The sequence below is a fragment of the Schistocerca cancellata genome, chromosome 5, assembly GCF_023864275.1.
Source record: "Schistocerca cancellata isolate TAMUIC-IGC-003103 chromosome 5, iqSchCanc2.1, whole genome shotgun sequence".
In the NCBI taxonomy this organism is placed as follows: domain Eukaryota; kingdom Metazoa; phylum Arthropoda; class Insecta; order Orthoptera; family Acrididae; genus Schistocerca; species Schistocerca cancellata.
Window position 1 is genome coordinate 815,258 of NC_064630.1, and position 13,141 is coordinate 828,398.

Sequence of the window (13,141 nt, forward strand, 5' to 3'; positions counted from 1 at the left end):
GATGTTTTTATCTCAGACTGTTCGTATTTTCTTTGTTAGGTCTGGTACTTCTGGGGCAGGTCTTGTGAAGTTTTTGTTATAGCACGTATTTTACGAATGTTTGGTTTCGATGAGTGTTTATTTCCACCATTTTAATGATGTCATGGTTAAAGCAGACCTGTGGTACCGGTAGCTTCATTATTTACGTTTGCTTCTTTATGACGCGTTGATTTTACGTTGATCGAGACATCAGTACGGTGTAAGCCGTCAACTCTCGAGAGAGCTGTAACGGAACGAGCGACTGGCTTGACTCGGCAGGAGATGGCGCTGGCTGCGGCTGCTCTGCTGCTGGTGGCGGTGGGGGCCGCCTCCCTGGCCCTGCACCACTGGCGGCGCTACCGTACGTTCTTCTGGCGCCGCGGCGTCCCCTGCGCCCCGCCGCTGCCGCTGGTGGGCAACATGGTGGACGTGGTGCTGGGCAGGAGGTCCTTCGCCGACGTCGCTGCCCGTCTGTACCGCCAGCTGGAGCCCTACTCTTATGCGGGGGTCTACAATTTAGCGAGCCCAGTGTTGCTGGTGAGGGATCCCGAAATCGCCCACGCCATCACCACCACCGATTTTGACCATTTCACCGATCACGCCGATTTCATGAGCGTCGACGGGTGCAACCCACTACTGCAGCGAATGATTCTCGCACTGAAAGGTATGGTGAAATTTGCAGAGTTAATGTCTGCACGAAGAGCATAACATCTAGTTCTCTAACAACAGTGGTAGAGTTGGTTATAGTTACGGAAATTTCTGAAAATAACCATGTTGCACCTTGAGTTTGAGCTTGTGTCTGTCGTGCAGTAGAATCGTGACTTCTTGAGAGTATTGTCTGATTAGATTAGATTAGATTAGATTTACTTTCATTCCAATTCATCCGTAGTGAGGAGGTCCTCCAGGATGTGGAACATGTCAGCAAAACAACAATACATGACAAATATTTACAACTAAAACAAATAAGCTAATGTACCATTCCACAGGTCCCAAGTGGAGTGATCGTCATTTTTTAATGAACACTAAGAGTCATTTTACAAATACTAATGCACTGGATTTAAAATAAAAAAGTTTTTTATTTATTTATAAGGCAATAAACATGTAATACAACTACTGTAATACTTATTTACAATGAACACATTACTGCACTGAAATGGTGCAGAAGTTAGATTATACTTACACACACACACACACAGACACACAGACACACACACACACACACAACACACACACACACACACAAATTTTCAATGAACACATTACTGCACTGAAATTGTGCAGAACTTATGTTGTACTTATATACAAATCAGTTGGTTTTACTAAGAAAGTCATCAATGGAGTAGAAGGAGTTGGCCACCAATAAATCCTTTAGGCTTCTCTTAAACTGAATTTCATTGGTTGTTAAGCTTTTTATGGCTGCTGGCAAGTTATTGAAAATGTGTGTTCCTGAATAATGCACACCTTTTTGTACAAGACTAAGTGACTTTAAATCCTTGTGAAGATTATTCTTATTTCTAGTATTGATTCCATGAATTCAGCTGTTGGTTTTAAAAAGTGATATATTTTTAATGACAAATTTCATTAAGGAATAAATATATTGGGAAGCTGTAGCTATCCCTAGTTCCCTAAACAGGCTTCTGCAGGGTGTTCTTGAGTTCACACCACATATAATTCTTACTGCACGTTTTTGTACCCGGAAAACTTTAGCTTGGCTTGATGAATTACCCCATCGATGACATCTATCCTGTATTCACTGACCAACTATTCCAGTGGAGTGTTCAAAATAGTACTCACACAGTTAAACGTCCTGTGGTCAAAAACGCCAGGCATAAAGTTTTACACGGCCTGTTCATTTCTTTACAAAAACGTTTGTTTAAGATCGGTCGTAAGGATACAGTGATCGATGTCCTGGCAGCGAACTACTTAGCAGCAGCTGCCAGCTGGCGAGCCTTAGCCTCTACAACTTTTTGCTGTCTCGCGCCTTTTTCGGCGGACGGGCATTGCAGTGTTGCGTTAGCAACGGTTTACGTAAGCAACGTAGATTGGCCAACGCGCCATCATATTTGAAGCCAACTGGAAACCTAGCCGCCTCGTCTTGCAGCCTCGGCCTGGGTGATACTAGCCGCCTGTTAGCACGGAATCGTGTGGTTGTTAATCAACGGTATCTGTTTCTGTCACTCACAGAAACGACTCGTTTGGAAATGATTCCCATTATGAAGTGTGTTTATCTTGTGATGTGTCATCTTAAGCGTGATATTTACGAGGTGCGAGCTGCTACATTATTTTCATGGTTTTACTGTAATGTAAACAAGTTTAGTTTTGTAATTGCCGATGTATATTTCCACGTAGATACAGGCGAATTTCTTTATTGATTTACATTCGGATATTCTACTGATAACTCGAACGACATTTCACGCTCGGAAGCACTGTCTTGGATATTTTTCAGAGGTACGTTTAACAGACAGTTTCTATTTATAGTGAAAGCAAACAATAGTCGAGTAAACAAGCAATTTTGAAATGTAGTTAGAAGGCTTAATTAACATTGCTGTTGAGAATTCCAGAGATCTAGCCTTTTTTTGTTATGCTGCTTTCGTGCGCCTTTGAGCAGCCCTAACAGAAGTCAGGACTGATTGTTTTATCTCTTATTGCGTTTGGAGATTTCTTTCTCGGATAAGAGCAACTACCGTGTTCCCTATCATCAGATCATTGAGGTTGAAAATTCATTCGTTTGTGTAACTTGTTGGATGATTCAGCATCCTACCCTACACCACAAATCTGATCTGAGCTTGCTGCTGTAATTGTGTAAACGAAAGTATTACTGCTTAACAAGCAAAATCTTTGTTTTTACAGTCGCAGACTTTCAAGAACCATTTCATAATGAATAAAACTGAACGATATTACTGTACGTTGTGCACTGAATTAAAAACAAATCGCTGCTGACAATCTAATATTTCTATTTAAAAGCTAACAGAAATAAAGAGAAAGTAAATAAAACACGTTTATGCAGTACAGTAATTGACTAGTTTAATAATGTCAGTGGCGGCTGCTGTGTATGAGCGAGCACAAGAGCACGTGAACACCCTAACTTTCGACACCTTGCAGATTTATTAGTTACTTTCCTTTGAAAGCTGTTAAACGTAACACAGATGCTGCACTCTGAAACACACAACACTTCTGAGTGAATTCCCAAGGGACCAAACTGCTGAGGTCACCGGTACTTAGACTTACACACTACTTATACTAAGTTATGCTAAGAACAACACACACATCCATGCCCGAGGGAGGATTCGAATCGCCGGCGGAGGGGCCGCGCGAACCTTGACATGACGCATTAAACCGCGCGGCCACTCTAGCGCGGTACACGGCACTTAAATCTAACGCGCTAGTGCTCCTCTAGGCTTAGTGAAACTTGGCAACAGGGTCATGAGCACACCCTCAGTTGTGCACGTTTTAGTGAGCTTCTGCGCATGCGCAACTAGCGTGACGCAATTGCACTAAGGGTCAAATACAAAGGGATTTGATAAACAACATGCACGCCTCACGATGTGCCACTCAACTAGAAGTTTACGTCAGTGCTACCAGATGGTAGAACACTGCGGCAGACTTTTCTCTCTTTTCCCTTGACATAAATCCTGTTATATGATAAAGCAAACTTTTCAGGCATGCTGATTCACTAACTATATGCTATAGATCGGACGTCGGTATATGTTAAAAGTTGTACTGAAAGTAACCTATGTTATAAATTTTGTCGTACAGTAATCTATTTGAGGCGCTGAGAATCAGTCATAAGGGCGTAAAGCACATCGGCGTCGATTGTGTAGCATTTATTAATGCTTCTGAAAACTGTTGATTTTATAGTGAGTCAGGGTTACCTGTGCTGTAGGCCCATATTGCATGTATGAAAATTCAGGAAAATCTGTATCACTGGTTTCTCTCATATTTACTTAAATGTGGGATCGACGGCGGTGTGCTTTAGGCTCTTACGGATCTCAACGCCTAATTTGTATTTTACTCAAGTGACCATGTTGTTAGACATTACTACTTCAGTTTCATCACTTCCGCAAATGGCACTTTCTCTTTGGAGCTGGCTGATTGCTTAGAGTGCGGGAATCAGCTTTCATGTGCGGTGTAAATATCAACTGTTTTGAGTCTATTTTAAATGCTAACTGTGAGCCGGCCGGTGTGGCCGTGCGGTTCTAGGCGCTTCAGTCTGGAACCGCGTGACCGCTAGGGTCGCAGGTTCGAATCCTGGCTCGGGCATGGATGTGTGTGATGTCCTTAGGTTAGCTAGGTTTAAGTATTTCAAAGTTCTAGGAGACTGATGACCACAGATGTTAAGTCCCATAGTGCTCAGAGCCATTTGAACCATAAAACTGTGAGGGCAGGTCGTGCTTCGTGCTTGGGTAGCTCAGTCGGTAGAGCACTTGCCCGAGAAAGACAAAGGTCCCGAGGTCGAGTCTCGGTCCGGCTCACAGCTTTAATCTGCCAGGAATTTTCATATTAGCGTACTCTCCGCAGCAGGGAAAAAAAATCTCATTCTAGGAACAGAAAAGTAAATTACACGAAAAAGTTAGGCACAAAAGAACTAGAGCCTCCGTGAACAGATCCTTTGACTGAGAGAGTGACCAAATCAGACAAGCGTGACTGCAAGCGAACGGTTAGCAAGGAGAGGTACAGTTAGCACAAGGTTTTGTTCGGGTGCAGCACAACAAATCTGATTTTCAGCCGAGAAGTAAATTCGTGAACTGATACATCTCTTAGGAATCTTGGACATTTATCCTAAAAAATGGAAAAGCACGTGAAACGTCCCCTTAGAAAAATTTATACAGGACTGTGCTTAACTTGACACACAATATTTTTAGCGCAACGCAATCTGACTTTCAAAAATCCCTACAAAAGAACAGCCCTGACTAACATTAACCTATACCTTTCACAAATCACTTACCTCACCAAAAATCTTCGTTACTCGAACTACTGCAAAACAGCGAGCGCCACTACTGCCAGCTAAATAAAAGATTCAAACTATGGAAGGCACTAACTACTGATAGGCATAGTTAGCAAATGAAAGATTTTAATAGAGAACAAACAATGTATTGACCTTAATAATCATAATATATATCCCATCCAGTCTTACAAATTTCAAATCTCCGCCATTTCTCTCCCCACATCCACCACTGCTGGCGGCTCACCTCCTACTGCGCAACGCTACGCGCTGTTCACATCCAGCTGCCGCTGCCCAACACTACAATGGCAGACAACAATGCAAACTAGCCACAGACTGCACACAGCACAGCCAGTGATTTTCATACAGAGAGCGCTACATGGCGGCGGCGTTACCAATATAAGAACCTAAACAGCCTACTTACATAGCCTACTTACACACGAAAACTCCCACTTACACAAATGCGAAACGGAGAGTTGCGAAAGCTTACACATTATTTTGCTATTGCCCTAAACTGTACTTAATTATATACAAAGCAACAAAATTCCACAAAAACTTTTCTTTCTTTTGTCAGAGAAGTTACACATATTATTATTGTTATAACTATACTGTTATTATTATTAATGCTTGTGTTAGTTTTGTTGGCCGATTTTGGATTAACAGTGCTGGAAGGCAGCCCAACAGCTAATACATAGAATATGAAACGGCATGAAATTTATGTACTGAGATATAGTTACTACTTGCAACACTGGAATTAAAGCATGAATTCTTGTTGAAACTAAATCTGGTTCCGTGAACAGTCTTCCTCGCAGCCGAAGAAAAATACGATGCATATATATATATATATATATATATATATATATATATATATATATATGGTGAGTCACCTAACGTTACCGCTGGATATATTTCGTAAACCACATCAAATACTGACGAACCGATTCCACAGACCGAACGTGAGGAGAGGGGCTAGTGTAATTGTTTAATACAAACCATACAAAAATGCACGGAAGTATGTTTTTTAACATAAACCGACGTTTTTTTAAATGGAACCACGTTAGTTTTGTTAGCAAATCTGAACATATAAATAAATACGTAATCAGTGCCGTTTGTTGCATTGTAAAATGTTAATTACATCCGGAGATATTGTAACCTAAAGTTGACGCTTGAAACCTCCGACGTTCAGTTGCGTGTTGTAACAAACACGGGCCACGGTCGGAAAGCAGCATCTGCAGGGACATGTTTACGATGACGACCGTGTTTACGAGTGTGGCTGTAGTATACTGTTGTGGTTTGGTCTAGCTGTAGCAGTGTCCGCATGTAGCGCTTGCTGCATTCGTCTCCGCACGCAGACCAACTATAGTACACCGTGTTACCAGACGTCTGTGATAGTGCAATGTTGTAGGAACTGTGACCATGGTGTATTCGAACTCTGAAAAGGCGGAGATAATATATATGGCGAGTGTCGACGAAATGCAGCTGAAGCCTGCAGAGTGTATGCAGAACGGTACCCGGACAGAGAGCATCCAACGTGCCGCACATTGAAAAACATCAACCGCCAACTGTATGCAACAGGTATGGTCGTAGCACGCAAACGGGTCCGTAACAGGCCCGTCACAGGAGAAGCGGGTTCAATTGGTGTGTTAGCTGCTGTTGCCATGAACCCACACATGAGTACACGGGACATTTGCGAGACCCGATGGACTGAGTCAAAGAAGTGTCATGCGCATACTTCATCGTCCCCGCTTTCACCCGTTTCATCTGTCGCTACATCAGCAATTACATGGTGATGACTTTACTCATCGAGTGAAATTCTCTCAATGGGCATTAACAGAGAATGCTCTGCAGTTCTACCTGTTTACCGATGAAGCTGGTTTCACAAACCACGGGGCAGTAAATCTACAGAACATGCATTACTGGTCCGTGGACAATCATCGGTGGCTCAGACAGGTAGAACGACAGCGACCGTGGACTGTAAATGTATGGTGCGGAATCATTGGCGACCACCTCATTGGTCCTCACTTCATTGCAGGGGCCCAAACAGCTGCAACATACATCGCGTTTCTACAGAATGATCCGCCAACGTTGCTCGAAAATGTCCCACTGGAAACGCGTCGACGTATGTGGTATCACACCACATTCCGCAATTAACACTAGGCTGACCCTTGACAGGATGTTCGACGGGTGTTTCATAGGACGTGGAGGACGCATAAATTGGCCAGTCCGTTCTCCTGATCTTACACCTCAGGACTTCTTTCTGCGGGTACGTTAAAGGAGAATGTGTACCGTGATGTGGCTACAACCCCAGAGGATATGAAACAACGTATTGTGGCAGCCTGCGGTGACATTACACCAGATGTACTGCGGCGTGTATGACATTCATTACGCCAGAGATTGTAATTGTGTGCAGCAAATGATGGCCACCACATTGAACATCTATTGGTCTGACATGTCGGGACACACTCTATTCCACACCGTAATTGAAAACGGAAACCACGTGTGTACGTGTACCTCACCCCTCACGGAAATGTACTTGTGCGTCAGTGAAAAAGACCAATAACAAGATGTTAGCATGTGGATGTAATGTGCTGTTCCAGTCTCTTCTGTACCGAAGGTCCATCACCGTTCCCTTTGGATCCCTACGTAATTCGGTGGTCTCCGATACACACGATCGAACAGCGGAGGAGTGGTACTCAATCGTCAACTTTAGGTTACAATATCTCCGGATGTAATTAACATTTTACAATGCAACAAACGGCACTGATTACGTATTTGTTTTTATATATATATATATATATATATATATATATATATATATATATATATATATATATACAGTCCAACCATTAAATCTTGACGGTTCGTGCATATATATATATATATATATATATATATATACACTCTTGCATCTATGATAACTCTTAATGTATATGTATTTTTCCATTTTGGATTTTTATCACACATGGCATACATTACACTCATTGTTGACGCAGGAGTAAAAATTACACATCCTTTTCGTGTGAGATCTAAAACACAAGTACTCTTAAGCGAAATTGAGACAAAAATTGTTTTGTTACAAAGAGAATTTTGAAAGCCTATCTTTGCCGTCTTCTGCGGTGGCGTTGCACAATTGCCCCCCACTGTACCCTGACATCGTATGGCGGTGTACAGTGCTAGGCAGTATCGTATGATTAATCGGTTGCTATCCAGTACCTGTGTGTGTGGGGGGGGGGGGGGAGGAGGGGTCAAAGCCCTTTAAGCATTTTATTTCTCGGTCTTTTAGAAAGACTAATGTCATGTTAAGTGGACACGTCAGCTTTACATTATATCTACATATATTAATACAAAGAATCACAAGAAAAACGGTTTATAAGAAGGGGGTGAACACCGTGCGTATTCGACAACGCTTGGGCAAGTCCTGTTCATTGTTGCGCCCACTTGCGTGGCAAGTAGTTGGCGGCACGGCAGTGGCGCTGTAACGGTTGCGTCCTCGCTGAATTCTTTTAAATTTTCTTTAATTCTTGGAAAAATTCAGTTGACATTAAGTTTGTCGTTGCACCTGTGACTAGAACTAAATGTACTTCCATGTCAAATATCGTTGTCTTCGTAACTGCTTGTACCTGCTCTTCGTACAAGTTTTCCTGAACTTCCTCCCCAAGTCGGTATAAATCATCTTTCATGTCATCTTGTTCGTCGTATCTCCCAAAACGTGTGTTTGCAAGTGTATTGCCCCCACTCCTTCCCTTGTCAGCAGCGTGGGCCTCTCTGTGCCTGGTTGGAGTCTTCCGTCGGTCCAGGAGCGTTGACCTCGGTGACCGGAGTAATTTCAGAGAGCTGTACAGCCCGTTGTGCTCCGCCAGTTCGTGCCATTGGCGGCGCGCGTCCGCAGCTCGTGGTCGTGTGGTAGCTTCCCGTGCCCGGGTTCCCGGGTTCGATTCCCGGCGGGGTCAGGGATTTTCTCTGCCTCGTGATGACTGGGTGTTGTGTGATGTCCTTAGGTTAGTTAGGTTTAAGTAGTTCTAAGTTCTAGGGGACTGATAACCATAGATGTTAAGTCCCATAGTGCTCAGAGCCATTTGAACCATTGGCGGCGCGTGACCCATCTTCGCGCGAATTTCCGTTGGTAGTTGCGATATTATAGTCCACGCTGGCTTATGACTGTTGGCGACCGCTTGCCACTGCACTGGCTGGCTGTTACCACTGGCGGGCGACGGATGTCTTGTACTGGGGGACCGTAGTTCAATTGTCCGTTATAATTGTTCCTGTTGTTCTGATAACCTCGCTTAAATCTTTTGTTCGTCCCATTTTCATTACCATATCCATTTCCCTTTTTGTATGTACTGTGTCGGATACGGTTTCCATGCCTTTTGTGTAGCAGCATTATTATTTACAGGTTGGTTCCAAAGACGGGCTGAGGTGTTTGTTTATTTGCCGCTTTATGTTGCCACGGTGCCTCTTCATAAATGAGGTCAGTGGAAACCAAAACTGTGGTTACTAATTTTTCCCTTATGTATGACAGAAGTCTGTTCTTTAATATCTTCAATACATTCACTTGTGATATGGGGTTGGTCCAATATCTGGCCTTATTTAAATACTTTTCGAAATAACCCCGCAAGTTTCCATGTTTGCCTATTAAATGGAGGCGGGTTAAAGATTTTACGTCTTAATCTTTCTTGAACGGCTTCCTACCAGTACTTGTTCAAGAAAGTACGTTCATATTGCTCGTAACTGTGACAACGCTCTCCCATTTCAGTGACCCACAAAAGAACGTCATCTTGGGTGCAACCAAGAACAAATCTTATCTTTTGAGCCTCTTTGCGGTTACGCGGAAATACACATTGCGGAACGCACTGATAAAAACTACCGGGCTCATCCACTTTCCATCTGCCGAATACGAGGGAAACTACCCGTGTGTAAGCAACCCTTCCACAGCGAAGATGGATGTTAAACATGCGGCTTTATCTGACATCGTAATGTTGTTACATGTGTGCGGAGCATGTGCTGTAGGTACTGCTGTAGTTAAATTACGAATTTTGTATGGCTCTGAGCACTATGGGACATAACATCTGAGGCCATCAGTCCCCTAGAACTTAGAACTACTTAAACCTAACTAACCTAACCAAATCACACACATCCATGGCCGAGACAGGATTCGAACCTGCGACCGTATCAGTCGCGCCGCTCCTGACTGAAGCGCCTAGAACCGCTCGGCCACCGCGGCCGGCTACGGATTTTGTAGTCTTCACTTGCGCTCGATGTCGGCCTTGTGACAAGATGTGGATAACTATTACACGCATCCGTCTTGGGCACAGGTAGTTGAATATTAGCAGCCTGACCTACTTTTCTCCATGGCCTCTTCTACTGCGTGTACATATACTTCGCTACTTTGTCCTAAGGTACCTGATTTTGCTCTTTTGGTTATTATCATCTAAATTTTTTCCTGTCTCAGTTCTTTATCTTCTGGCACAGACTCTAATTCCTAGCTTTCTACTCTTAATGTTAGCTCCTCTACTGCCAATGGTAAACCTTCATAGTCCTTGTGTAGCTTGTTGACAGTAGTGGTCACTTTCTTTCTAGTATTACACATTTGGTTTTGATTTGCTCTTATATTATAATTCGTGTCCGTGGTTTTCTTTAATTCACTTTCTATGTGTTCTTCATTGTCACTAATTGAACCTACCTTTTCGTTCAAAACGTCAATACTTTCTCTAACGTCAGAAGTAACCTCCTGTTTTAATTGTATTCTCATTTCTTTTTAATTTTCATATGTCTCTGTGTGTGGATTTTCTGTCAGATAATTGAATTTTTGTGTGACACTGTTTTGGAAATCTTCCAACACCTGTTTTTGCTCTGTTTTGAAGTGTGAAAAACCTTGTGACAAATCGTTAATTTTTTTTTCAAGTTGCCAAGCTGTTGTGTAACTGTATTGAAATTTGTGTTCATATTGTCACGTAGAAGAAGGTGTAATTAGATGAATGACGAACACTAACTTCTCTTAACGAAGGTTTATTTAACACTTGCACATACAAGAGCCCGGAGCGAACTGCCTCCGGTCAGAACACATACGGTGTATATACATTTACAGAACATTCCAGTACAATGATTCTTGATATTTGTGGATACTTCTAGAATGTCCTCGAACCGAACATCAAAATTAAAATTTTATAGTTCAGCTGACTTTTGAACTCACGACCCTCCATGTAACAGTCTAGTATCATAACTTCTACACCACACCGACGGTGCTACTGCGTTTCTTCTGCGACATTGCTCCCTCCTTAAGGGACCAGGGTCTCGGTGTTACGTCGTCCTAGCCCGGGAACGAGTCATCGGTCCTGCATACTTCGACTCCCGATGGCTGATGTTCACCCTGGCGGTGATCTTTTTAGAACTTATTTTGGCGCTACGCTCTTCGTCACCTTTCCGATTGTTGCCTGTTGCTGGAACTTCGAATTTACCCTGGGTTGCAGGATCCTTATAGGGCTTCATTCGAAGGACGTGAACCATATCTCTGATCTTTCGTCGTCTTGTGTCGGGGTCGAAATCTTCATAAGTAACATCAGACAACTGTCTTACAACCTTACAAGGTCCAAAATAGCGCCTGAGAAGCTTCTCAGAGAGACCAGCCTTCCGAACAGGAGTGAAGGTCCAGACGAGGTCACCAGGCTGGTACACAACAGGGCGGTGGCTCCCGTCATACCCTCGGCGATCGTTTTCTTGAGCCTGCAGCGTGCGGAGTCGACCTTCCTCAGCTCTGGTTAACGCCTGGCCGATGTGGTCGTCGTCCATGTCATCAGGATGTAACGGAAACACAGTGTAATATTGACGAACATTGATAACATGTCGGCCAAGATCTTATTAAGGCCTGACTCCGAAGGCTTTCCCGGCGTAATAATTGATAATATTCTTCTCGTGTGTGCAGCCGGATCATAACGACAACTTGATACTGTCAGGATGATGTTATGATCCGGCTGCACTCCCGAGAAGAATATTGTCTTATTAAGGTGTTCAGTAAGCCGGTTAGTTTGCGGATGGTAGGCAGTCGTCATGTGGAGTAATGTTGCACAGACGGTTTATCTCCGTCACGAGATTCGATTGAAAAACTTTCCCTCGATCCGTAATTAACGACCTTGGGGCACCGTGTTTTAATACAATGTCTTCTACAATGAATTTGGCTACCTCGAATGCTTCGGCTGTTTCCACGGCTTTTGTAATGGCATAGCGCGTCAGATAATCACTGCAAACAATAATCCATCTATTGCCAGTAGCAGATGTTGGAAATCGTCCGAGGAGGTCAATCCCAACCCGCTGGAAAGGCGTCTGGGCTGGTGGAATTGGTGTGAGTCGGCCAGGTGGTTTCTGCCTTTCTCCTCCGGCACTCTCGACAGTGCGACACATAGTGACGGACACTCCTAAATAAACAAAAATCTCTTCCGGATTCTATCGTACGTCTTAATAAATCCTAAATGTCCGGCCTCAGGTGTGTCATGGAATTTCAGTAGAACGTCTCACCGCATGTGTTTAGGAATCATTGGTAGCCGCATCTTTCCAAACGGATCAAAGTTTTCTTGCAAAGTAATCCTTAAATTGTCCTTTCACATCCTCTGACCGATTTAAGGCAAGCATAATTTGAGATATCTTGGCGTCCTTCTTCTGTGTGTTCATAAAACGTCTCTGAGAACACTATAATGTAATCTAAATAACAAAGACACATCGTCCACTTCGCCGGCTGTTGTGACCGAGCAGTTCTAGGCGCTTCAGTCTGGAACCGCGCGACCGCTACGGTCGCAGGTTCGAATCCTGACTCGAACATGGATGTGTGTGATGTCCTTAGGTTAGTTAGGTTTAAGTAGTTCTAAATTCTAGGGGACTGATGACCTCAGATGTTAAGTCCCATAGTGCTCAGAGCCATTTGAACCATCGTCCACTTCAGGTGACAGAAAATTATCCATCATCCGTTCAAAGGTTGCTGATGAATTACACAGACCAAACGGCATTACCTTAAACTCATACAGGCCCTCAGAGGTGATGAATGCAGTTTTCTCACGATCAGCCTCATCTACTTCGGTTTGCCAGTATTCCGAGTATATGTCCATTGTTGAGAATGACTTAGCCCCCTTCAGACAGTCTAGTGAATCACCAACTGCGACATGGTCGCGTATACAAACAGTGATCCAATACTGT

At 43.4% G+C, this 13,141-nt stretch overlaps 1 protein-coding gene across 1 annotated transcript in view; it reads left to right on the forward strand.

Moving 5' to 3' along the window:
• The first annotated feature begins 300 nt into the window (after positions 1 to 300).
• LOC126187599 (cytochrome P450 9e2-like) overlaps positions 301 to 13,141 on the forward strand; it is an 84,191-nt gene continuing 71,350 nt past the window's right edge. The window contains exon 1 of the mRNA XM_049928786.1: positions 301 to 682. Coding sequence (XP_049784743.1) covers positions 301 to 682 — 382 coding nt within the window. The remainder of the gene's footprint in view (positions 683 to 13,141) is intronic.